At 58.2% G+C, this 25,668-nt stretch overlaps 1 protein-coding gene across 2 annotated transcripts; it reads left to right on the forward strand.

The window, feature by feature from the left end:
• Positions 1-3,353: 3,353 nt before the first annotated feature.
• EPHB3 (EPH receptor B3) lies at positions 3,354-23,722 on the forward strand. 2 transcript variants are annotated; one of them, XM_027587744.1, is made up of 16 exons: positions 3,354-4,083; positions 12,493-12,557; positions 13,991-14,663; positions 16,929-17,084; positions 17,842-18,192; positions 18,367-18,491; positions 18,673-18,832; positions 18,922-19,030; positions 19,387-19,439; positions 20,492-20,614; positions 20,742-20,989; positions 21,486-21,701; positions 21,813-21,962; positions 22,055-22,248; positions 22,569-22,724; positions 22,830-23,722. In XM_027587744.1, exons 1-16 carry the CDS (start codon positions 3,960-3,962, stop codon positions 22,936-22,938), a joined length of 3,012 nt encoding a protein of 1,003 aa, XP_027443545.1. In that variant the 5' UTR covers positions 3,354-3,959; the 3' UTR covers positions 22,939-23,722. The 2 variants fall into 2 exon arrangements, with proteins under 2 accessions (XP_027443545.1, XP_027443544.1); XM_027587743.1 differs by having other exon boundaries at positions 21,486-21,962.
• Positions 23,723-25,668: the final 1,946 nt, after the last annotated feature.

Here is a 25,668-nt window from a genome sequence, read left to right on the forward strand (position 1 = left end):
TTTAAAGATTATTTATTTATTTATTTATTTATTTATTTATTTATTTGCAATATATTGCAGAGGGGGAAGCAGGCTCTGCACTGAGCAGGGAGCCTGATGTGGGGCTCCATTCCAGGACCCTGGGATCACGACCTAAGCCCAAGGCAGACGCTTAACTGACTGAGCCACCCAGGTGTCCCTATTTATTATCTTTTTAAAGAGGATCTGAAGTTGGTCACAGCCACAGGGCGCATTAAGCCCCGATTCAATTCATAGGCACTCCTCTAGTTGTCAGCATTTCCAGAGAGGTTCGGGGCCTGGGTATTAATTATCATAGGGACCATTTAACAGCCACCTGCTGTGCTCCTGCCCTGCGGCCAGAGTATCACAATAGGCCTGCAAGGGAGGTATGGTCATCATCCCACCTTCATTCCCATGGATACTTGGACTCAGGAAGGTTCATCTTCTTATCACCCAGCTGGTGAATGACCATGCCAGGATTTGTACTCAGCAAGCTCTGGCTTCTACGTTAAGCTTCCTCCTAGTTTCAAATGGGCAAAGGATGATGGGCTCAGAGAGAGGGACCTTGACCTCCCTCTGGACATTTTCCCTTCATTCCAAATCAAAGTTCAGAGGCTGCTCCTTGGGTTCCTTGGCACCTTCTCAGCTTGGAAGGATAGGTTAGGACCTTCTGCCCGCCTGGCTCCAAAGAGATGGAGGTGGCCCAGCTTTCCCAATCTGGCCTGGCTTTCGGTCCCCATGCCTCCACCTGCCCCCCGCTCCCATCGGCTCTGTTGCCAGGTGGTCACCTTCCTGCCCCAGGCTGTTGTAGCCAGCACCTGGATGCCCTTCAGCCTGTCGGCCCCTTGATCAGGAAGCATTCCCGTGGGAACCATGGTGCCAACATCCGGTGAGGACGGGCCCTCTGTTACCTGCTAGCCCTACTATCAGGCGCAAGAACAAAGGAGCTTGGTGCCTGCCGCTGGGCAGGCTGTGTTTGTCCAGGGCGAGGCCTAGCCTGGCACAGCTGCTGAGCAAACAGGAGTGCCGGCCTTACAGATCCGCCTTACAACGAGCAGGGCTTCGGCTGAGAGGTGTTGCTGTCAGGCCACCTGCCAAAATACTACCCTGCCCAATGCCAACCAGCACCCAAGGGCAGAGGGGACTGTAGGGCAAACAGTCCTCTCTGGGCCTCAGGTTTTCTAGCTCTACAATGGGAAGGTTGCACAAAATGAGCTCCAAGATCCCGTCTGTGGTCTAGAGCCCTGAATGATGTTGGTAGAGGTCTCTAGGGCTTGAGAACAGATCTGGAGGTAGAAGTGCCTGGGAGGCTGAGGTGGAATCCGGGCCTCTGTCTCATGGCCACCCCTTACCCCAGCCTGTGGACCCACCCATACCCCTGTCTCTGGCTGGGAGGATGGACCGCTTTCAGAGCAATGTCGTCAAGCACCAGATCATGACTTCATTTGCTCTTATGGAGCTTCCAGGACTGGAACTAAGGCACTTCATGATCCAGAGGATTAACTATGACCATCTTGTTTCTGAGACCACCTAGAGTCTCCTCTTTTACATTTGTCCCCCAGCAATCTCTGGGTAGCTGGGGAAGGCCCTGAGAGGGCTCGTGGAAGGATGTTTCTCCAGCTAGGACAGTGAGAGGCGGCATGGTGATAGTCATTCTCAGATGTCAGCGAGCATCAGCAGCACCTGGAATGCTTATTTAAAATGCAGAATCCTGGGGCGCCTGGGTGGCTCAGTCATTAAGCGTCTGCCTTCGGCTCAGGTCATGATCCCAGGGTCCTGGGATCAAGCCCCGCATCGGGCTCTCTGCTCCGTGGGAAGCCTGCTTCTCCCTCTCCCTCTCCCCCTGCTTGTGTTCCCTCTCTCGCTGCGTCTTTCTCTGTCAAATAAATAAATAAAATCTTTAAAAATAAAATAAAATGCAGAATCCTGGGCCCCATACCCCAGAGATTCTGAGTCCCAAGGTCCAAGGTGGAATGGGTGGTTCAGGATTCTGAGTTTTTAAAAAGCACGTAGGTGATCCTAAGGTCTCTGATGAAGTGGAATTAGGGAGTCTAAAAGCTATACGGTCCTAGATGCAGATCCCACCCCCGTCACTTATTTGCACTATGACTTGGGGCAAGTCACCAAGGCTTTCTAGATGTCAATTTTGTTTGTAAAATGAGGTTATAATAACACCTTCTGCTTAATAAACAAGACCTATTTTTTCAGTGTTTATTGTACGTTGTAAACATTCGTTGAGCAAATGGGGTAGAAGTTCATTGCCAATCCAGAAACCGGTGGGGGGGGGGTTCCTCCTTCATGGCTCCATCCACCACGTATCTCTCAACCACTCAGTCACAAATCTCATGAATTCTACCTCCTAAAACATCTTGGACCTGCCCACTTTTCTCCATCCTTAGTCTCCACCCTAGTCCAAGCCACCACCTTCCTCTACCTGCCCACTGCACAGCTTCCTCTCCATCTCCTTATTTCTACCCTTACTTCCCAGGGCAGCCATGCTAATCTGATAAGGCAAAGCTTTTGCTTCAAGCTCCAGCTCTCAGGAAGGCCTTATGAGTCTAAAAACAATTCCTCTTGGCCCCCTACACCTACTTCTAAGTCTCCTTTCTGCCTCTAACTAACTCTACACTCAAGATATTCTGAACTTCGTTCAGATTCTTCTAGTGAATATCAGTTTCTCTTGCCACTGGGACTTCACACAAAGTGTGTTTGCTGTGTCTGAAACAGCCACCCCACCCGACCCCGTCTCCAAACACACATCTTTCACATACTACTTATCTTTCATATTTCAACTGAAATGTCATTTACTCAGGGCCAGATGTAGCTATTCCCCTCACATGTGCTCTGGCAACTCTGTCTTTCCTCCATAATAATACCTATTATACTCTACCGTGATGACTTCATGCCTGCCTCCATCACTAAACTAGCTCCAAGAGAAGGCAGACCTCTATTGCTGTAGCACCGGCAGTAATAGAGTCTATGCTCAAAGAACGGCTGAATGAGTGAATGAATGAATAAATAAAAGAGCAGAAGGCCCTGGTCATAGGATGTGTTGCGGATGGTGGCCCCCTTGATGGTGCCTAAACTCAGTTTAGGGTCTGGAGGTGCCTGGAGAAAAGACAGCCACGTGGGGGCGTCCCTGGGCGCGTGCAGACCACAGGGGGGCGCCCTCAGCTTGTTGTATATGACTGGCATCACTTCATACTCAGGTTCGGTTACTAGTGGCCAATTGGAAACAGGAGGCGGGGTTTTCGCTTGATTGACAGCATCGCTCCGCCCAATCTAATTCATCTTTTCCTTGGCCCCGCCCACTCCAGGCTTCGGAGACCCCGAAGGTGGGCTTGATGGAGGCGCCGCCAACTGAACTCCAGCAGAGAGCTCCCGAGGCCGAACCAGTGCGCCTGGCAGTCTGTGAGTGGGCGGCCCGCAGCTAGGGGCGGGGCCACGGCGCTGACAGGCAGGAGGCCGGTCCCGCCCCTCTCGCCCAGAGCGGCAGCGCCGGCGCTGGGGACAGCAGAAGTGAGTAGGTGAGCGGCGCAGCAAGATCCCTGCTCGGACCCCGGACGGCGCGCGCACCCGGAGCCCCGGATCCGAGTCGGGCCCGCGGCAGACCGCCAGATAACTGTGCCCCCGAACTACCACCACTTGCGCCCTCCCGCTCCCGCCAGCCTCCCGGAGGTCTCGGCTCCGAGCTCTCCAGCGCCCGGGATCTCCCTGGACCGGTCCGTCCAGATTCCCGCGGGTCCGACCTGCCTGCATCCCCCAGCATCGCCAGGCTCGGGCCGCCGCCTCGGTCCCGGAGCCGCCCGCCTGGATCGCACCCTTTCCTTGCCCGGATCTCCTGGGACCGTACGCGAGCGTTCCTCGGAGCCCGAGGAGCGGACCCTTCCCCGGGTGCCTGCAGCCCCGCCGGCGCGGCCCGGCGCGGCCCGGCTCGGCTCCCGGAGCCCGCCCCGGCCATGGCCCGAGCCCGCCCGCCGCCGCCGCCACCGCCGCCGCCGCCGCCGCCGGGGCTCCTGCCGCTGCTTCCTCCGCTGCTGCTGCTGCCGCTGCTGCTGTCCACCGGCTGTCGGGCGCTGGAAGGTGAGCGGCGTCGGGGGGCGCGTCCAAGGCTTATGGTGCCCGGGGTCGCCCGAGCGTAGGCCGGAGGGGGACCCGCGGGGTGGGTCAGATGCCCGCTGGGCGCACGTCGGAGGAGGCTCCGTCACCCGCGCCGCCGCTCCGGGGGCCGGAGGACGGGGTGGGGAGGACGCCCCCGGAGCCGCCTCGCAGGCTTCAGCTGGCTCCGAGGCCGGCGGTACGCGGATCGTGGCTCTCGAGCAGCTAGACTCGGGTTGAGCGTCCCCGAAAGTCACGGCAGCGCTGTGAGCTCTTGGGGGAGAACCCCGCACTCACCGCAGAGGAGCGGGGCCCTCAGCGGCCCGGGGAGGCGAGGGAGTGTGGGCGACCCACCGGGCGAAGCGGGGGCCTCTGAGACTGCCGCGGGGCCGTGGCGGGTGGGGGCGAAGCGGGACTCCCAGGTTGGGGGGGCGGCGTTGGTTAGGAAGCCGTTGGAGTTGACTGTGAGAGGTGTGAGTACGTGCACCCCGCTTTGTCAGGGGATGGCTGCGGGGGTGGAGAGGCGGGGGCCTGTTATTGTTTATGGTTTATGGAGCGCCAGTTACCCACGAAGTGCTGCGTGCACGGGCAGTGCGCTCTGCTCTGCGGCTCTCCTCCGCCTTCTAGCAGGACATCCGAGTGCTCGGGTCTCCGTTGAGCCCCGAAGTTCAGGGTTTTGCCCCATTTGCCGGTGGGGAAAGGCCGAGTTTCTCAATAGGTTGTGTGAAACCTACCCAGACGGTGCTGGGGGGGGGGGGTAGCTCCAACTTGCAAGCCACTGTACTTGGGTGAACAGGATGCTGTTGGCTCTGGTGGGAGAGCTCACACACATGTGGCCACTTGACACGAGCCTGCGGGAGACAGAGGCGCTGACACTGGTTACAAACAATAGAGGCACACACACAGAGTTTCCAAAAAATTTGAAGCCATTAAATGAGAGAAAAAAACCTTCCTTAATGTGGAGGGCAGGACACCACAGAAATTTGGGGGAAATTGGAATATAGACAGTACTTATTTTCGGCGTCTTTCACAGCCAATCTAGTCACTTTCTTCGTACAGAAACAAAAATATGAATTCTGTGTAACTTGGTTTGTTTGTATGTTCACAACTGGCAAACTTAAAGGTTGGAAGGAAGAAAGAGCACGGTTCTGAAAGAAAGGCATCTTCTGGTGCTTTCCAATTTTCTCTATGGAAAAAATGTTCCTATGAACCCCCACCCCCTTTTATCTCTGAGCCCACCAGCCCTGACAGACCGATTCACACGGGTGGACACATGCAAATCCAAGCAGACACACTGAGGTCGCGCCCACATGTGTGTGATAGGATCTCAGGCGTGAGAAACCAGTGTGGGGCTTTGTTGTTGATTGCCTCAAGGGTGTGAGCCAGGGAGCCTGTTGAGGTTCCCAGGTCTGTGTCTCTGTGTCTTAGCCCAGGAGGGGCAACAGAGGCACAGGCGCTTATGGGGCTGTGTGTGTGCTAGGCGTGGGGCCCTTGTCAGGTGTGGTGGGTGCTGGTGCTGCCAGTGGGGTGGAGGGGGTGTGGTTTGGGTCAGGTGAGCAAGGGCTACCCGAAGAGGCTCACTCCTTCCTCCCTTTCTTCCTCCTCTTCACCCCTCACGATCTGCTGGACCCTCAGTGGCAGGCCATAGCTGGGAGCTGGCCTCCAGGCCTCCAGGCCTCCAGTCCTCCAGTCCAGAACACTGAGGGGCTGACCAGGAGACAGAGGACCCATGAGCAGTAGCAGCACAAGAAAGAGAGGGTAGCAGGGCCCCAACTTGTCCCTCCTTCCCCCCGCCCCAGCTGTGTCTGGGGCTACTCCCCGACTGGGCAGGTGGTGGCTGGCAGGCCAGGCCAGTGTGGGGTGCCCCAAGGAAGTAGCAGTGCCTTCCATGTGTGGCTTTTACCAGTTCCTTTACTTTTGCCATACCTCAGATCTTAGGGTTTTCAGTTTGTGTGCAGGACAATGAAAACAAAAAGAGAGATGCTTTGGGGCGCAGACCCCCACACAGAAGTACGCCTACCCACTCAGGTCTCCCTCGTTGTGAGATGGATTAGAGTTGTAGGGAAGATTGTGTCCTTAATGTGTGTGGGGTGCTTAGCACACAGCCATTATTATTTAGGGATTAAATGCTATTATTATTATTCTAGGGTCTGCTCTCTGAGGAGGGACAGAAGTGAAACTGGTGTGTGCCTTACCTGCTGGAGGGAGGTTAGAGGAAGCGGGGGGGGGGGGTGAAGGGGGAAGGTTGGTCTGAAGAGAAAGTTGTCTCCCCACTTCCATCTCCCTTCAGCTCTGGGATGGGATGGGATGGGTTGAGAGCGAGGTCAGGGGCAGCTGTCTGTGTCCTGCCCATCCCCCAACCCTGTCTGGAGCTTGAGGGGTGAGGTGGGAGGACTTGGTGGTCCTGGGCTATGACCACCTGGCAGGGCTAGCTGGGACCCTCCCCACTCCCAAGCTTTACAGGCAGGGGATCCAGGCTCCTTGCTCCAACCTTCCATTTGGCTTTGCCAGGATTTGGTTTGCCCTGGGCCTAGGGGAGCCTTTTGGCTCTCTGCATCCGGGGGCCATTATATCTAGGCCCAGAGTCCTGAGTTGTGTGTACTGTTTCGGTCATGGATCCCCTGGTTAGGTGCTGTCTAGCACGTGGTTGCTCTACCTCCCTACATACTTGGGGTCCACCAAGACTGCATCCAAGGACCTCATCGGTTTTCCTATGAGGATGGAGCCAGGGTCCTTGCTCGTCCTCCTTGCTTGAGGAAACTCCTCTCACCTTGCCCTCTGACTGCTTACCTCTCCCTGCAAACACACACAGATTTTGCCCTCAGATTTACCCTCAGTCCTAAGGAAACGGGGCCACCTCCTTGCAGACTCTCCTTTCGAGTAGTGTCTCCCAGGCCCCCGAGCCAAGATCCTTCTCCCCTTCAGGACCACGAACCGGAAGGTGAGCAGACCAGGAACGAGCGTGGGATGCGGAAGGAAGTCTGGGCCGTAGGGGCCTAACCCCTTAGATGGGAGGGGGAGGTCTGCAGAGAGCCTACCCTTGTGAGGAAAGAGAACCGGTTGCCAGGTGCAAGAGGTGGGGTCGGCCGCAGTGCCCGTGTGCGAGGGAAGGAGGCGGTGTGTGAGTCCCTCTCGCCCTCTGAGGCAGCAGCCGTGGCCCTGAGGAGGTGTTCGCTGAGAGTGGACGCCAGGCCTGGGATTTCGGGGCTGGCTCACTCCTAGAGTTGCCTCTGGCGCCCCCCCACCCCATCCCTGTTTGTCACGAGCTGGCACCTCAGAGCTGCCGCCGAAGGATGGTGGCAGGTATTTGGGGGAACCAGTTTGCTCCTCACTGCCTTCCCTTTAGCCAGAGCTGCTGCTACCTCCCGCTCTGTGGCCTCAGCGGCGGGGAGCTAAAGCCCAAGCTGCCGTGGGCAAGGCCTCCGCCACTCGGCCTTACACTAATTAAACAGCATGAAGAGGCTGAATCACCAGGCCTGCATAGTTTGAAAATTGTAGCCCTGCCTGTTGTGCTGAGTCAAACTGGTTTGTCGGGATTGGGCAGCTGGGGAGGTGGGGGGGGAGGGAGACTGGGTACAGCTGGGCACCTGATGGGGTGGGAGAGGCCCCCTGCCCCAAGGGCTGCCCTGGCCCCAGATCTCCTATTGCCTTCTGCCCCCAGACCCCTGGCCAGAGCCACTGTGACTGGGATCCCAGGGAAGGGCTCAGAGGCCTCACTGAAGGGCTAGCTGTCCATCCGTCCTGGCTGGCTGGCAAGGCCAGAACTAGGGTGGGGGCATGGATGAGCGCTGAGGCATCTGGGCTCCTTGCTCTGTGCTGTCTCCTCCCTTCTCCCTCTCAGGTTTATTTAATTATAAATCCCCACGATCTGAAGGGAGGAATGGAAAACAAAATGTGTTCTCTGTTTTGAGATGCTCCCCTCCCCTCCATCCCAGAATGGAGGGCCAGGGGGCCATGGGTGGAGAAAGGGAGAGGTAGCTGGGAGGGGGGGTGAGTTAGGCTCTTCTAGGTCCCATAGCAACCCCCCCCCCCAGGCCCCCTTCCTCCTCGGGCTGACCACCCTGAATGTGCAGCTTGGTACACACATGTACACCCACTGACCCACAGGGTAGGGGCAAGATGGAAGAAGATGGGACAGATCCCTTGGGTTGGCTGGCCGAGGTGGGGACCCCATCAAGGAGGAGGGAGACCAACTCAGGGCCGGCATGGGGTTTTTCTCCCTCTCTTTGCAGGCAGGGCTATGCGCCTTCTTGTCCAGATTCTGCCACTCGGTCCACCTGCCCCTGCACACTCCACTGGCCTAGCCCGGGAGCATGACCTTCCCCACCGCCTTAAAGTCCCTCATCTGGAGCTTGGGCTTCTTGCTTTTGTCTCTGGGGTTTTTTGATTCCCTGGGTCTCACTGACACAGATGTGCGTGCTCTGTGTGACTTGGGACCTGGGGTGCTGTGGGGTCTGGCAGTTCCATAAAGTTGTGTGTACTTGGCCCTTCACCAGGGTTGGTGGCTGGCTCCCAGCTGCACCAGGGCTGCCCAGTGAGGCCCTCAGACACAGGCTGGGTGCCCAATGTATGTGTGGAAGTGTTGCCCAAAGCTCCTGGGGCTAAGTCTCTTCATGATGCCACCCCTCTCCAAGGGCTCAGTGCTGGGGACAGTGCCATTGTGCTGGCCGGGAAGTACCTGGGGAGGCCACACCCAGCCACACCCAGAATCATCTTCAGGTCCTTGCCCCATCCCCAGTCTCATGACCAGTCACCACTCCTGCCTTGGCCAGGGCCACGGGAAGCAGGTCTGGGGGCACACCTTGCTCCTTCCCTGCATCTCTGGCCAAGACTGGCCCAGTCGCTCTGCTTTCTTAGCAGACACTGCCTTCTCCTAGGCCTTCCTCCACCCCACCTGAAGACTCAGCTCATAGAAAGAACATGCTTGCAATGTGTGTGTGTGTGTGTGTGTGTGTGCGCGCGCGCGCGCGCACGCGCGTGCATTGCATGTGCGTGGAGGATGCACCTCTGAGGCTTTATCCAAACCATGGATGTGGGCATTAACACCGCGTGCTCCTGTGGCACGTTTGAGTGCACACGCGCGTCAGTATGTGCAGCTGATGCCTGCTGTGCGTGACTGCGTAAGAGCACGTCGTCGAGTCTGTATGGAGAAACTGGTGTTTGGGTTTGCACTTGACTACACTCAAGACTGTGACATGGGGCTGGCAATCGTGTGCAGTTGGGTGTGTAAGGAGAATGTACTGTTCGGTGTGCGTGCCCTCCATGTACGCCGATGTCTCTGGAAATCTGCACATATGAAGACTGTAAGAGCGAGTGTTTGCCTAAGGCAAACCAACTCCGTGTGTAGGAAAGCTTAACTGTATGTGAATGTCTAAGGGAGACTAATCTGTTTGTACTATATGCATCTGTGTGTCTGAAAAAGACAGACCATGGCTGTGTATGAAGCCGTGTGTGTGTGTGTGTGTGTGTGTGTGTGTGTGTGTGTGTGTGTGTGTGTGTTTGCGGGCGGCTGTGGCTTTGTGTGTTTTTGTCCACCGTATGTGTTGACTTGTCATTCTTTGGCCCCAGTGGCAGAGAATGAGCCTAGCCCCTGGGAACGGGGAATGCTTGTGCGGGTGTGTATTTGTGCACAGGCAAGAGCCACGCAGCTGCTGCCGCGTGGCCATTCTCTGTGGCCCCTTGGAAACCTGAAAGGGGTGCTGGTTCACTTCTGAGCGTTGAAGCCCCAGTTCCAGAAAGCCCCCAGGCCTGCTGTCCACTTCCCTGCTCACTTGAGAGGGGCCAGGGGGGTTTCCGGCCTGACAGAGCCCTGTAGCAGAGAGTGGCTGTCTGCCTTCTGGTCTCCCTCCAGCAGCCACATGGGGGGCAGAGGAGGATGGGGGTGCGGTTGGCAGCTGGGGAGCTTGGAAACTGCTCACTCAGTCCTCTTTCGTCCTTACCCCCGTACCTCATGTTCTTCACCCCAGCTTGAGTACGCGCACGCGCGTGCGGCACACACGTAGCCAAGGAAAGGTGGGCTCTGTCGGGTTGGGTCTGTCCCTCCCAATGCCACAGACGGATGGATGCTGGGACCCCCTCCATGCCCTTCCTGAGGCTGGGACACAGGCACCTCAGGGTCTCCCTCTTGCTGAAGGGAGCAGGCCCCTCCCCTCCCCCAGAGAGCAAGCCCCCTCCCCACCAGGGTGACCGGAGCCCTTCCTCCGGCACACATGACTCGAAATCCAAGTCCTCTCCTCATTAATGGGAAAAATGTGCCGAGATTGAGCGATGGCCAAGGCTGAGCGATGGCCAAGGGCCGATCCCCGCCCCCTCCCTCTCCCGCTCCCCAGAAATTAAACAGAAATGAAGAGCCTCCCTCCACCCCTGCCGCCCCCCCCCCATCCCCTCCCTCCCCTCAGTCCTCTCAGAGCCAGCACAGGGCTTGTTTTAAACTGTGGAGGAATCTGGCTGGAGGGGGGAGGGGGCTGAATATTTGGGTTTAAACAGTTCCAGATGGGTTTGGCACAGGCTGAGCAGAAGGAAGTGAGGGAGAGGGAGGAGGGAGGCAGCTCGAGGGAGCGGTGGGAGCCCCTGCCTGCTCGGGGCGGGCGGGTGGTGGGCAGCGGGCAGACAAGCAGGCGGACTGGCTGGCTGGCTGGCTGGCTGGCTGGCTTGGGGGGGAGGGGGTGCGCTGGGCTCAACCAGCTCCAGGGACAGGAATACTCTGGGCTGCTGGCTGGGGAAGAGGCTACTTGGAAACCTCCCTCTCTGTCTCTGTCTCCTCGGGCCTCCTTGTCTCTGCAGCTCACCGTCTTCTGTAGTCCTCAGTTGGCCACCCCACTGGCTGGTCCTAGCCAGCCGGCTCTGCACGTCCTTCCAGCTTGGAGCCACCCACCATCCGCCTCGGCGAGGCCCCTGCTCCACCACCTCTCTCCCTGCCTGTCTCTGGGCCCCTGCTTCTGCCCATCTCTCCTTGCCTCCTGTAGCCCCCTGCCAAATGTCTGTGTCTGTCTGTCTGTCTGCCAGAGAGGCCTGTCGGGCCAGTGACCGATGAGGCTGGGATGGCTCACCCTGCAGCCAGGTCCTCCAGGGACCAGCCACCTCTGATAGAAGAAGAGGGAGCTTCACTCCCCCTTTGCCTTACATGAGGGTCTGGGGCCACAGCTGCGTCACCCACCATCCTCAGCTCAGACCCAGACTGCAGGAAACCAGTGAAGGCCATAAGCCTGGAACGTGTGGGGTTTGGGTCTTTCTCCTCCTGGGCAGCCCCAGCCTGCCCTCTTCCAGCTCAGGGCAGAGGGGAGAATTGCTGGCTGCCCTGTCTCGCAGGATCTAGGAAAGGAGTTGGCATCTCTCTCCTCTCAGAGAATAGAATTGTTCAGTCAGAACCCAGAACCTGATTCCTAGGGGAGTGAGTTTATGTCGTTTCTACGTTAACGGGCCCCTCCTGTGGCTGAGCAAGGGGAAACAGATAAGAAACTGAAGCTTCGAACAGGATTGGTGCTGCTGTGACAAAGCCCCTGGCCCTGGATGCACAGAGGAAGGAATCTAACCCTAATTTGTTGGTTCAGGGGAGGCTTCCTGGAGGAGGTGGCAGCTGGATTGGGACTTACGGGATATACAGGAGCTTTCTAGGCTTTCTCTCTTCTTCCCTTCACACTGTAGTCAGAGTGCTCTGGTTGAGGGGTTAGTTATGGAGTCCGCTACCTTTCAGCCCTTCACCCCAAGTCCTAGCAGTTTTACCTTAGGCCATATGTTTACTTTATCTGGGCCTCAGTTTTCTCACCTGTAAAAGGGGTACACCAACAGCACCTTTATCCAAGGACTGTGGAAAGAACTGAACTAGCTTGTCATGGTGGCCCTCAGCCCAGCCTCAAAGAGTATTTGTGCCCCATCCCCCAGAGGTGTTTGAGTGGGAGGCTGGGTGGGAGCAGGCTCTGCCCTGTAGCTGCCCTCCCATTCCCCTGGGCATGTGTGGTGCCGGGCCTTTGTGTTGGGGATGGGGTCAGGGGAGGCCTGGGCAGCAGGGTCTGAAGGACACGGTCCTTTGTTCCAGGATAAAGGGCCTGGCACCCCCTTGTGTGGAGATTAGCCGAGCCTGTAGGTGTGTGAACTGGGCCTGGCTGTTGCCTCCGTAACCCCGGCTGGTGTCAGTAGCACACACGCACCTCCGACTGGCCGACCTGATGGCTCATGTCTTTGGGGCTATAACGTTTCCGGGGATGGCTGCAGGCTCTTCTCCAGGGCAGGGTGGCTGAGAGCTTCGAGGACTTGGGGGGGGGTTGGGGTGGGATGGGGTGGGTTGGGGTGGTGCCTGGTGGGAATCATTCTCTGGTGTCCTGGCCTTTCTTGGACGACCTCTTTCTCCCCATCCTGAGCATGGCCTCTGACCTTTGTTCTTCTCTTGCTCCCCAGAAACCCTCATGGACACAAAATGGGTGACATCGGAGTTGGCATGGACATCTCATCCAGAAAGTGGGGTAAGCCTTTCCCACCATCTCCCCTGAGTGCTGGTTGTCAAGTAGGCCACTTCCTCCACCAGCGTCCATTCCCCTCGCCTCACCAGGGCTTCAGAAGGGCTGCCTCTGCCCCCTGCCTGTCAGCTTCACCTCCTGTGTCATTCCCACCCCCTGCACCTGTCACCTTCCTTCTTGGCCTATGGGTACTTCTCACCCTTTCAGCCTTCAGCCTGTCTGTGTCCTCCTCCCCCACACACAGCATTTTTGTCCCCCTCTCCCTCTGCCTACCCCTCAGCCTGCCTTCAGCCTGTCACCATCCCTCTCCTGCCTGAGAGCTCTTTGCCTATCTTCTCCAACCATCTTTCTCCTTCCTGGGTCCCTGGGTAGGGCACTGTCTTGGGGACCAGGAAACCTTGGCTCCAGATCTCTAACTTGCTATGTGACTTTTAGCAAGGCAGTTTACTTTTCTGGGCTTCCGTTTCTAAACAGTTAAATTCCTGTAGTTCTGACATTTCTGAAATATTCTAATTAACCTCCCTAGATGGCCTTCACAACTCCACTGAGCTCTGAAACACTGGGGTGGGATGGCGCTCCAGGCCCTCATTCACCAGACCTGACTGTGTGACCTTGGGCAAGTCTCTGCCTTTGAGAGTCTTGGCTTCCTCTTCTGTAGAGTGGGGACAAGACAACAGATGTACCTTCTCATGGGGTTACAGTGAAGTTTAAATGTGATAGTGACAGCCAGTGTTCATTGAATGCGTGCTCTGTATGGGACATTGTTACAGGCCCATTGTGTATATATATATACATATATATATATATATGTATATATATATATGTATTTTTGTTGTTGTTGTTAAAGATTTTATTTACTTATTTGACAGAGACAGAGATAGCGAGAGCAGGAACACAAGCAGGGGGAGTGGGAGAGGGAGAAGCAGGCTTCCTGCGGAGCAGGGAGCCCAGTGTGGGACCCGATCCCAGGACCCCGGGATCATGACCCGAGCCGAAGGCAGACACTTAACGACTGAGCCACCCAGGCTCCCTGGGCCTATTATATATATTAAACTGATTTGATTCCCTACCGTGTCATTTTTATCCAATCAGCCCCATTTATAGACAGTGAAACTGAGGCACAAAGATAACAAATGTTATAGCTAGTAGTCCCATAATACTTATCAAATGCTCTAAGTTTTTTATTCACTTGAACTCATTTATTCCTTATATGGCTTTATTCTCGCCATGTTACAGATGGGGAAACGGTGGTACAGGGAGGTTGAGTGGCTTGACCCATAGTCACACAGCAAGGACTGGGATTTGAACCCATGTAGTCTGCATGCTCAGCCAGTACACCACAGAAGCATCTCTGTGAAGTAAACGTGGATCTGGGCATGTGGCAAGCACCTGGCACGTGTTGGCGCTCACTCTGTCTTTTTCACTTGGCCCATGCACAGTGGGAAGAGGTGAGTGGCTATGATGAGGCCATGAACCCCATCCGCACGTACCAGGTGTGTAACGTGCAGGAGTCAAGCCAGAACAACTGGCTTCGCACGGGCTTCATCTGGCGGCGAGAGGTGCAGCGCGTCTACGTGGAGCTCAAGTTTACCGTGCGTGACTGCAACAGCATCCCCAACATCCCTGGCTCCTGCAAAGAGACCTTCAACCTCTTCTACTACGAGGCTGACAGCGATGTGGCCTCGGCCTCCTCCCCTTTCTGGATGGAGAACCCCTATGTGAAGGTGGACACCATTGCGCCCGATGAGAGCTTCTCGCGGCTTGATGCTGGCCGTGTCAACACCAAGGTGCGAAGCTTTGGGCCGCTCTCCAAGGCCGGTTTCTACTTGGCCTTCCAGGACCAGGGTGCCTGCATGTCGCTCATCTCTGTGCGGGCCTTCTACAAGAAGTGTGCATCCACCACCGCAGGCTTCGCCCTTTTCCCCGAGACCCTCACTGGGGCCGAGCCCACCTCTCTGGTCATTGCCCCTGGCACCTGCATCGCTAATGCCGTGGAGGTGTCCGTACCACTCAAGCTCTACTGCAATGGCGATGGGGAGTGGATGGTGCCCGTGGGAGCCTGCACCTGTGCCACCGGCCACGAGCCAGCTGCCAAGGAGTCCCAGTGCCGCCGTGAGTGGGGACTGGCCTGGGGCTGGGGGGTGGGGAGGGCTCCTACCTGCCAGTCAGGGAGTTCTGGCGTCGGGTCTGAGGCAGAGGGAGGAAAGGGAAGAGGGGGTCTCGAGTGCACAGAATGTGCTGCAAGGAGGGAGAGGAGGGGCGTTGAGGAGACGCACCAGCATCATAAGAGATAAAAAAGAAACTAAAGAGACTGGAAGAGAAACATGGAGAATCCTTGGTAAGGAGGCCCCTGGGCAGAGAGGTGGGAGGCCGGCAGAGATGCCTGCTTTGTTTGGCCCCAAGTGGACACCCCACCCTGGAAGTACTCACTGGGCCTCCAAGCTGTGGGGGACAGGGGCTGTGGGCACTCACGCTTGGCCCTTTTACCTTGAAGTCTCATTTGCTCCTTGAGAAGCAGTGTTTACAGCACAGCAGTTGGGGGCCCAGTCTCTGAAGTCTGAGTCCTAACTCTGTCACTTAGCACTGGTGGGACCTTGGGCACGTTACTTAACTCTTGGAACCTCGGTGTCCTCGTGCGCAAGATGGGGACAATCCTGGGGCTTCCTCTATGGACTTGTAGTGGGCTTAAGTGAGTCAATGCACGTGAAGCTCTTGGAAAAGTGCCTGGCACGTGGCAACACCATCACCACCGAAGTGTCAGCCGTGACTCTCTTGGGAGCCAGGGGATGCGTGGGGGACAGGGATTCTCTTGTCCTTATTTCATACAGGAGGAGGTTAGGAGGCTTATCCGTGGTGGCTTGCCGAGACTCCTAAGACCTTACGGTGTACTAGACTTCCGGCTCTAAAACCCATTCACGAAGGGTTCTCATTCGAGCCTCAGTTTGCCAGTAAGGAAACGGAGTCTCCGAGAACAACTACAGTCAAAGTGTCATAGCTGGGAATGTGGGAGTTGGGGCTATAGCCTTGTCCAGTGCTCTACCGTGCAGGGCAAGATGCTAAGGGCCTTGCCTTCTATCCCTTCTGCCCTGGCACTTGCAGCCTGTAACTCTGAGGGGTGGGGGCTGGCTCTTAGCACAGCACGAGGTGTGAGGGGGACTGGCTGCCCCACCTGGCTGGGAGGCCCCGTGTTGGGTGTTGGCATGGCAAGGTGAATAGTGCCTTGCCCGGCCCCTCTCCACTTCTCTACAGGAACCTGCCCCAGACTTCCTCTTCCTAAGTGGAGAAAGGGGGTGGGGGTGATGAGCCTGACAGCCTGAAGAGGGGCTAACACTCTGCAGGTCCCTGGCAGGAAATGCATGCTGGTTCCCATAGCAACCAGCCTGGCCTGGCCTCTGCCCCCTCCCCCACTGGCTCAAAAGAGCTTGGGTGGAATATCACCTTAGTGAGAGGGAGATTAAATCCCAGAGAAAAGCATAACCCCAACTCTGGGCATTCCACACTCTGGATGACCTCCCCAGGGGCAATCATATATGGATAGAGTGACCATATGCTTTCACATGTCTGGGGTAGTCCTGGCTTATGCTCATTATCACATGATTATTACTAGCGGTCCCTTTTGCTCTCAAAATATTCCAGTTTGAATAATAAATTCTCTGGCTCTCATAGACAGGCAGAACCCCACAGCCCAGGACCAGGGGCCCCAGTGTAGATGACAAGAGAGGAAACTGAGGAGAAGGGATGTTCAGGCACCCAGCTCTGGGCTCGCTTTGGGGCCTGGGGTGCCCCTTGTGGATGCTTTGAGGCCTCTGAACTCCTGGTGACCCCAGCCTTCCTGCCTGCTGTCTTTTTCTCCTTTTCTCAGCCCTCTTCAGCCCCCACCCCTGCCCAAGGGCAGGAAGGAGCCGCTGCCCTGCTCCTGGTGGGTGGGGAGAGAAACTGGTCCTGGGAGCAAGGCGCCGCCTCTGCCTGCTCTGGGGTGGCCGTGAGGGTCCTCCAGTGATTTTCCTCCACTTTCAGGGAGGGGGCGGGAGCATCCTGGCAGAGTAGAGGGTGCTGCCAACCTGCCAGTGGTCTCTTCCCCACCCCACCTATTCCTTCTCTCTCCCTTCCGTGCCTCAACAAGCCCAGGCTGCCCAGGTGATGGGGCTGACGTCTTCGCCCGTGAGGCCCTGGGGTAGGGGTGGGGGGCCGGGGCGGGGAGGAATCCGCTGACGTGGGATTTCCACAGGGCAAAAGGGCCTTTTGTAGCTGCACTGGAGTTAGGCAATCCCAGCATAGCCCCCACAGTCTAGGAGGTGGAGGGGCCAAGACCAGGGCTGGGGGAGGGCCAGATTCTCACCGATCTGATGAGCACGCCCATCTTCTTCTCCCACGCAGCCTGTCCCCCTGGGAGTTACAAGGCGAAGCAGGGAGAGGGGCCCTGCCTCCCCTGCCCGCCCCATAGCCGCACTGCCTCGGCAGCCGCCAGCATCTGCACCTGCTACAGTAACTTCTACCGTGCGGATTCGGACTCTGCAGACAGTGCCTGTACCAGTAAGTGAACTCGTGGCCCTGCCCGAGGGCCCGAGACGGTTGCTATGAATGGCCGCTTTCCAGGTAGGGAAACTGAGGCTTGGGGAGGTGCAATGTTGTGCGCAACATGGCACAGCTGAGAAGTGACTGGCCCTGAGCCAGAATCTAGGTCAGCCGCCTCAGCCTTTCCACCAACACTGAGGAAGCGCCCACCAGCTCCTAGCCAGGCATCCGGAGCCATTGGACCTCTAGCCCCTCACTCTTCCCACTGTGTAGAACTGCTGTTCTCCTGGCCCAACCCCAACCATAGAGGGGGCCTCACATCCTTGGGGCAGCCCAGTGCCCTGCTTCCTCCCTGCTCTGGCCTTTGGTGCCAGGCATTGTGCCAGGTGCCAGTGATGTGGAGGACAATAAGATCCAGTCACTGTCCTAAAGGAGCTTGCCACCTGGTGGGAGAAACAGATATGAAAACAGGTCATGACTATATAATGTGCTAAGTGCCGGGCTGGCAGGATGCCCAGGAATTGTGCCATGGGGGTGCAGAGGATAGGAAGGAGGAGAATCAAGGAAGGCTTCCAAGAGGTGGTGACATCTCAAGTTGAGCCTTGAAGGCTAACTAGAGTCTTCCCAGTGGAGAAGTGTAGGAAAGCTATTCTGCTTATTAACACGGAGACAAGAGCAAGGCAGTAGGAAGCTGCTTGCGGTAGGCAGGAACTCTGGGTGGAAGGGTGGTGCTGGGGCCCTAGCTTACTGCCCTCTCCCTCCACCTTCCCTACAGCGGTGCCATCTCCCCCCCGGGGTGTGATCTCCAATGTGAATGAGACCTCACTGATCCTCGAGTGGAGTGAGCCCCGGGACCTGGGTGGCCGGGACGACCTCCTATACAACGTCATCTGCAAGAAGTGCCACGGGGGCCCTGGGGCCGGGGGCGTCCCGGCCTGCTCGCGCTGTGATGACAATGTGGAGTTTGTGCCTCGGCAGCTGGGCCTGACAGAGCGCCGGGTCCACATCAGCCATCTGCTGGCCCATACACGCTATACCTTTGAGGTGCAGGCCGTCAACGGTGTCTCGGGCAAGAGTCCGCTGCCCCCGCGCTACGCGGCTGTGAATATCACCACCAACCAGGCTGGTGAGGAGGAGGGGGCATGGGAGGGTAGGGCCTAGGTCATTTTCTCCCACACGGAGCTGAGGTTGCCCAGGGCCTGCCAGTGGACCACCAGGGGTCCCCTGGGAACCGGGTCCTTGGGAAGGACGCCAGGGCCCGAGGAGCCCATTGTGAGCCCCCGCACCCATCTTCTCTTAGCCCCGTCCGAAGTGCCTACACTACATCTGCACAGCAGCTCAGGCAGCAGCCTGACCCTGTCCTGGGCACCCCCAGAGCGGCCCAATGGAGTCATCCTGGACTACGAGATGAAGTACTTTGAGAAGGTCAGAGCCTTGAGGGGCAGGCAGAGGCCTTGGGGTGAGAAGATGACCCCCAGATAGCGTCAGGGGCCCCTGGGAGCAAGTACCTCTTGGGTACTGAAACAGCCACGGGTGGGCCCTGGGGGGCAGCAGGGGCGATGGGCCTTAGGGCCACTGAGGCGCCTCATTTCTCCCGGTGTTGCAGAGTGAGGGCATTGCCTCCACGGTGACCAGCCAGAAGAACTCGGTGCAGCTGGGCGGGTTGCGGCCTGATGCCCGCTATGTGGTCCAGGTCCGTGCCCGCACCGTAGCTGGCTATGGGCAGTACAGCCGTCCGGCTGAGTTTGAGACCACAAGCGAGAGAGGTACGTACCCTACTGCCCCTGTTCCCGCTCACCTCCATCCCTCCTCACTTTCCGTCCCTCCACTTACGCAGTCCCCTCCCGGTCTCCAGGCTCTGGTGCCCAGCAGCTCCAGGAGCAGCTTCCCCTCATCGTGGGTTCTGCCACGGCTGGGCTTGTCTTCGTGGTGGCTGTCGTGGTCATCGCTGTCGTCTGTCTCAGGTACTCCCAGGCCCGGCTTGCTCCCACGGGCTGGCGCGAGCTTCCCTGGAGCACCTTCGAGCCCACATGCCACAGAGGCCCTTGGTAGGCCCAGACTCTCCTCACTGCCCAGGCCCTCTCTAGTCCACACCCCTGACCTCATCCCATCCCCTGCCTGTCTCCTGGCACATCCCCTCGGGGACCGAGTCCACTGAACCCCTTGCCCAGAGACCCAGTAGCTGCTGTTACCACTACCTGTGGGGCCAGGCACGAGGCCGTCCCTGTGCACCCTCCCCCTCCTGGGAGCCCGAGGGCCCCCTGAACAGAGGGAGCTGTCGGCCTTGTCTCAGGCCACACCTCCATCCTGCCCCCTCCAGGAGGCAGCGGCGCGGCTCTGACTCCGAGTACACCGAGAAGCTGCAGCAGTACGGTGAGTTTGTCTTTTCTTCCTGCTCCTGCCGCCTCCCAGCAAAGTTCCCTTGGTCCCTGCAGGGCTTGGAGATACCCTTTTCCCCTGCCTGGGATTTCATCCCTCGTACTCCTACCCCGGATAGCCCCTCCTGCTTCCACTCAAGTGCCGCTTCCTGAGCCCCTACCGCCCTCCCGCTAGCCCCAGAGATGCATGAGAAGTGACCCCTTTCCCCAAAGGCAGCTAATCCTAGGAGAAAGACAAGATATGTACACACAGGAAAAAAGGAGAGGACAGTTTAGTGTTAAGCTGGGTGTTCCTGTTACAAAGGGCAGTAAGCGTTCAGAAAAGAGGAAGCCTTCCTGGAGGAGGTGGCCTTGGGCTGAGCCGAGCCAGGTGGGTTGAACAGGGTTTAGGGAGGTGGGGGAGAGCATTCCTGGCTAGAGGAGCCTCTGGAAGGTAATGGGTGGGGTGGGGAGAGTGCCCGACTGTGGGGGCAGTGAGAAGACTGGTTTGACAGCTGCTGGGGAGCGAGGCTGGGTAGTTGTGGCCAGTCCTCGGAGGGTCGTGAAAGGCAGGCAGAGGAGTTGGGACTTGACTCCACCATAGGTAATCCGAAAGGCTCTCAAGCTGGGGAGTAATACAATGTGAGTATTGTTTTAGGGAGACAGGTATGCAGGATAGATTGGTGGGAAAAGTCCAGAGGCAGAGAGCCCAGCTGGGAGACTATTGCAGTAGTCTGAGTGTTGAAGGCCTGGATAAGGTCAGGGGCAGTGGGAATGAGGGGAGGGATGAATCCGAGAGATGTTTCGACATGATGAGAGACGAGGGAGGAAGAAGAATAAGAATCCTCGGTGTCTAGCCTTTATGGTCACCAGTTCTCATGGAGGGAACAGTGAGGGGGTGGAGAAGGGGCGGGTTGGGACTCCAGCGGGGAGGAAAGACTTGGGAGGGAGGGTGTGAAATGTGCTCCCATCAGGGACTGGTGGGGGGGGCCAGTACGCTGGGCCTGAGGGCGCAGCCTGAGGAGTTCCCTCACTGGCCCCTCTCATGCCCGCCTTTTTTTCCTCTAGTTGCTCCTGGAATGAAGGTTTATATTGACCCTTTTACGTATGAGGACCCTAATGAGGCTGTGCGAGAGTTTGCCAAGGAAATCGATGTATCCTGTGTCAAGATTGAGGAGGTGATTGGAGCTGGTGAGTCCCCTAGTGCACAGTGGGGAGGAGAGGGGGCGGGGGGGTTACCCCAGGGAGGGGCCAGCATGCACTGGATACAAGGGCCAATTCCAGAAGCCCCTTCCTACTTGTGCCCTCTGCCCTGCAGGAGAATTTGGGGAGGTGTGCCGGGGTCGGCTGAAACAGCCAGGCCGCAGAGAGGTGTTCGTGGCCATCAAGACGCTGAAGGTGGGCTACACAGAGAGGCAGCGGCGGGACTTCCTCAGTGAGGCCTCCATCATGGGTCAGTTTGACCACCCCAACATAATCCGACTAGAGGGCGTGGTCACTAAAAGTCGGCCAGTCATGATTCTCACCGAGTTCATGGAGAACTGTGCCCTGGACTCCTTCCTCCGGGTAAGAGCCAGCCCCCAGCCCCTCTCCCTGCGCTACCCCAGAGAGCTGTGTTGGGCACACCGCCCCCTCCCACAAGGTCAGACACACCCTACCCTCTTCAAGTCTACAAATATTCACTGAGGTGGCCTGGTGCAGGGAAACAGCCAGGTCCTCAGAGCCAGAAAGACCCAAGTTCCCATCCCGACTCTGCCTGTGTGACCTCTGGCTTTATGTAACATCTCTGGGTCTGAGCTGCCTTAGTTATAAAATGAGAGCGGTGAGAGCTATTTGGATCCTCACCGGGGTTCATTGGGATGTCGTATACAGATACCCGCCACACAGTGGGCCGCTTACTTTCAGTGCACTCTGCACATAGTCACGGGGATAGGTGAGGCATGGTCTCCAGGGCCTTAGAGAGGGTAGGTGGAGGCACAGGGGGGCGGCCCTGAAGGTCTCGGGCGGGCCCTGGGCCAGTAGGGAGGTGATGGGCCCACCTGAGCCTGCTTGTTGCCTCCAGCTCAACGACGGACAGTTCACGGTCATCCAGCTGGTGGGCATGTTGCGGGGCATTGCTGCTGGCATGAAATACCTATCCGAGATGAACTACGTGCACCGAGACCTGGCTGCCCGCAACATTCTTGTCAACAGCAACCTGGTCTGCAAAGTCTCAGACTTCGGCCTCTCCCGCTTCCTGGAGGATGATCCCTCTGATCCTACCTACACCAGCTCCCTGGTACAGGAAGCAGCTGGGAGGGAGACCGGGGGCGGGGCCAACCAGGCAGGGGCTCGGGGCTGGGGACCAGCCCCGAGTCATAGGGTGAAGGGCGTGTGCCCCCCCCACCAGGGCGGGAAGATCCCCATCCGCTGGACTGCCCCAGAGGCCATAGCCTATCGGAAGTTCACCTCTGCTAGTGATGTCTGGAGCTATGGAATCGTCATGTGGGAGGTCATGAGCTATGGAGAGCGACCCTACTGGGACATGAGCAACCAGGATGTGAGTGGGGCCAGCCAGAGTGGCCAGGTGGGTGGGAGTCAGCTGGGGAGTGAAGTGGTGGCTCACTCCAGGTTTCCCTGTTCTCTCTTCAGGTCATCAATGCCGTAGAGCAGGATTACCGGCTGCCCCCACCCATGGACTGCCCCACCGCTCTGCACCAGCTCATGCTGGACTGCTGGGTGCGGGACCGGAACCTCAGGCCCAAATTCTCCCAGATTGTCAACACCCTGGACAAGCTCATCCGCAATGCTGCCAGCCTCAAGGTCATCGCCACTGCCCAGTCTGGGTCAGTATCTCTGCCTCTGTTCCCACTCTGCTTCTGAAGATTTATTTATTTATTGAGGGTGGGGGGCACATAAGCAGGGGGGAGGGGAAGAGGGAGAAGGAGAGAGAGAATCCCAAGTGGACTCCCTGCTGATCGCAGAGCCCGACACAGGCTCAACCCCACTACCCAGGGATCATGACCTGAGCCAAAATCAAGAGTCAGACGCTTAACCGACTGAGCCATCCAGGCGCCCCATATTCCCACTCTGCTCTTGGGCCAGCAGCCCTACCCCTGCTTCCCTTGCCATTAGGATTCACCAGGTCTTTCTCTTCTCCCCACAGCATGTCACAGCCCCTCCTGGACCGCACAGTCCCAGATTACACAACCTTCACGACAGTTGGTGACTGGCTAGATGCCATCAAGATGGGGCGGTACAAGGAGAGCTTTGTCAGCGCGGGGTTTGCAACCTTTGACCTGGTGGCTCAGATGACTGCAGAGTGAGTGTGCCTCAGATTTGGAAGGGCAGGGCAGGGGGCCCCGAGCAGGGCCCAGAGTGGTGGGCAGGAGGGGAGGGACTGACCCTGCCCTTGGTCCATCTGCAGAGACCTGCTCCGGATCGGGGTCACCTTGGCTGGCCATCAGAAGAAGATCCTTAGCAGTATCCAGGACATGCGGCTACAGATGAATCAGACACTGCCTGTGCAGGTCTGACACCTGACTCCCACTGGGTGGGTACCCCCCAAGGACTGTGCAGGGACTCTGACCAGCCGGCTGGACTTTTGGACTTTTGGATGCCTGGCCTTAGGCTGTGGCCCAGAAGATGGAAGTTTGGGGAAGGCCCAAACTGGGACTTCTCCTCCAGGCCTGTGCTCCCTCCCCAGGAAGTGTGCCCCAAACCTCTTCATATTGAAGATGGATTAGGAGAGTGGGTGATGACCCCTCCCCAAGCCCCTCAGGGCCCAGGCCTTCCTGCTCTCCAGTGGGGGATCCCCACCACCTCAGACTTCGCTGTTCTTCAGTGCTGGAGGTCCTGGCAGGGTCAGGTGGAGGATAAGCCTGGGTTCTATAGGGCCCAGCCCTGGCAGGGGTCTGGCCCCCCCCAGGTAGGCAGAGTAGCCCCTCCCTCAGGAATTGGAGGAGGGGACTCCGGGAATGGGGAAATGTGACACCCCATCCTGAAGCCAGCTGGCACCTCCAGTTTGCACAGGGACTTGTTCTGGGGGCTGAGGGCCCTGCCCCACCCCCACCCTTGGTGCTGTCATAAAAGGGCAGGCAGGGGCAGGCTGAGGAGTAGCCCCTTGCCCCCCAGAGACTGACTCTCAGAGCCAGAGTTTGGATGTGTATGTGTGTTCGTGTGTGTGTGTGTGCGCGCGCGTGTGTGTGTCTGTGCACGCACTGGCCTGCACAGAGAGCATGGGTGAGTGTGTAAAAGCTTGGCCCTGTGCCCTGCAGTGGGGCGAGCTGGGCCATCAGCGGAATAAAGGCAATAAGATGATTCTCTTGCCCCTTCTCTTTGCACCTCCTGAGGTGGGATTCCCTCATGCCCTCAGATTCACAGTCACTCAGGACCAGCCCTCCTCAGAATTCCCTGGAGTCTTTTGTTGGAGACCAAACTTACTGCATCTAACTTATTGCATCTTGTGCTTCAGCCTTATTGCCTCGAACCTCTGGGAAGTGGGCAGTAACAGGAGAGCAAACTGCCCTGGAGTGCCTTCCTGCTAAGGCCCAGGTGTTCCTGGGGTCAGGACAGACACTTCCCAGTCGGCTGGTGTTTGTGAGTCCTGTCACACCCATTGTCTCTGAGGGAGCTGAAGGTGTAGCGGCCAAGTGACCTTGGGACACAGAGGGCAAGAGCCTACACTGGTGTTCATATACAGAGGCTAGCTCCTTTCAGCAAACATCAGCCCAGAAGTGCAGCTACTCTTTCCGGGGCGCTTACTATGCTCCAGGCACTGGGCGAAAATGCTCCATTTATACATGGATCTTATTTAATCTCACAACAACCAGCCAGGGACGGAAGTATTTTTATCTCTTTTTTACAGAGGAGGAAAGGGAGAGGTTAAGTAACTTGCCCAAAGTCGCTGAGCCAGTAAGTGAGGCCTGGGGCTGGGATTCCCACCCAGAGACTGCCTGCACACTTGAAAGGTTCAGAGGATAAATAACAAGAACCAGGAAGAGGATTAAGAAAACAGCTTCTGGAAATGTCAAAGGAGAAATTGGGGGCGCTCAGAGGCCCCTTGGATACAGAAAGAGACCAGATTTTGGGGGGGGTGCAAATGCAGTCCTTTTTCCCAGTGTCAGGAAGGACCCTCCAGGCAGTAAACATTTTCTGGGCGTGGAACATGTTTCCAAGGTACCCGCATACGCTAAATTAGAGGGTCTCGACCAGACCCGGGAGGAGGAGGGGCGTGGGCAAAGCCTCGTACGTAGATCTCGGGGTTCACGCCTCGCGGCCCCGCACATCTCCCGGACGTCTGGCAGGGCAGAGTTCTCGGTGGGGCAGGTAGCGCGGGGTTGGGCAGCCGCAGGCCCGGAGGCGCGGGGCAGCTACTTCAGGCGCAGAGGAGCAGGCCTGCGAGGCGGCGGAGCGCTGAGGCTGCGGCGTCGTGCAGCGTCCGGGCAGCTGGGCGGCGGCCTGCGAGCCGGGAGCTGGGGCAGGGGAGCGGACGGCGCGCGGGGCGGACTGCCGGCCCGCTCCCCTGCCCTGCGGCTGCGCGCTCCCGCGCTCGGCTGCTCCGGCTGCTCCCGCCGCGCCCGCTCCTTAGTATTCCCCCCACGGAGCCGAGCGCCGCGCTGCAGCGTCTGGCCCGGGGGAGGGGCGCCCCGCCTGGCTCGGCCCGCGGCGTCCCCGGGGGGGGGGGCGGGGCGGGGCGGGGGAGAGTTCGGGAGGGATGTGGGCACCGAGCTCCAACGCCGAGCCCTCCAGCCCCGGCTGGGGACTGCTGAGGCGGGGGGAGTGGCGGGGGTCCGAGGTCGCCTTGGGCCCAGGCGCCGGAGCTGTCAGCGGCGCGAGGTGTCGCGGGCGGCCAGGGGAGGGGACGCGGGGCTGAGTGGCGTCCTGCACACCCCGCGCCGCATTCCCGGGCTGAGGGTTCAGATAAAGAGGAGGGGCGCTCCCAGCGCCTGCTCAAGTGTCCACTTCCTGCTCCTGAGGCTCCGAGGTGAGAGAGGGCCGGTGGCCCGTGGACTGCCCCCCTCAGCGCCCTACCCGTCACCTTAACAGTCTTAGCGGGAGTCTGGGATGGGGGCTCCGCCCGCAGAAGTAAGGTATCGCCCCCTACTGGGTCCGCGAGGAGGGCGGGAAGGGTGGACGTTGAGCGCCGGGGGAGGAGTGGGGGCCAGGAGCGGCACAGAGGCGGCCCTTGGTGTGTGCGCCCACGGAAGATTTCGAGGGAGGTCTTGAATCCAGAAACGCGGGGTAGGTGAGGTATTCTGTTGGAC

This window comes from Zalophus californianus, chromosome 1 (genome assembly GCF_009762305.2).
Source record: "Zalophus californianus isolate mZalCal1 chromosome 1, mZalCal1.pri.v2, whole genome shotgun sequence".
NCBI lineage: Eukaryota > Metazoa > Chordata > Mammalia > Carnivora > Otariidae > Zalophus > Zalophus californianus.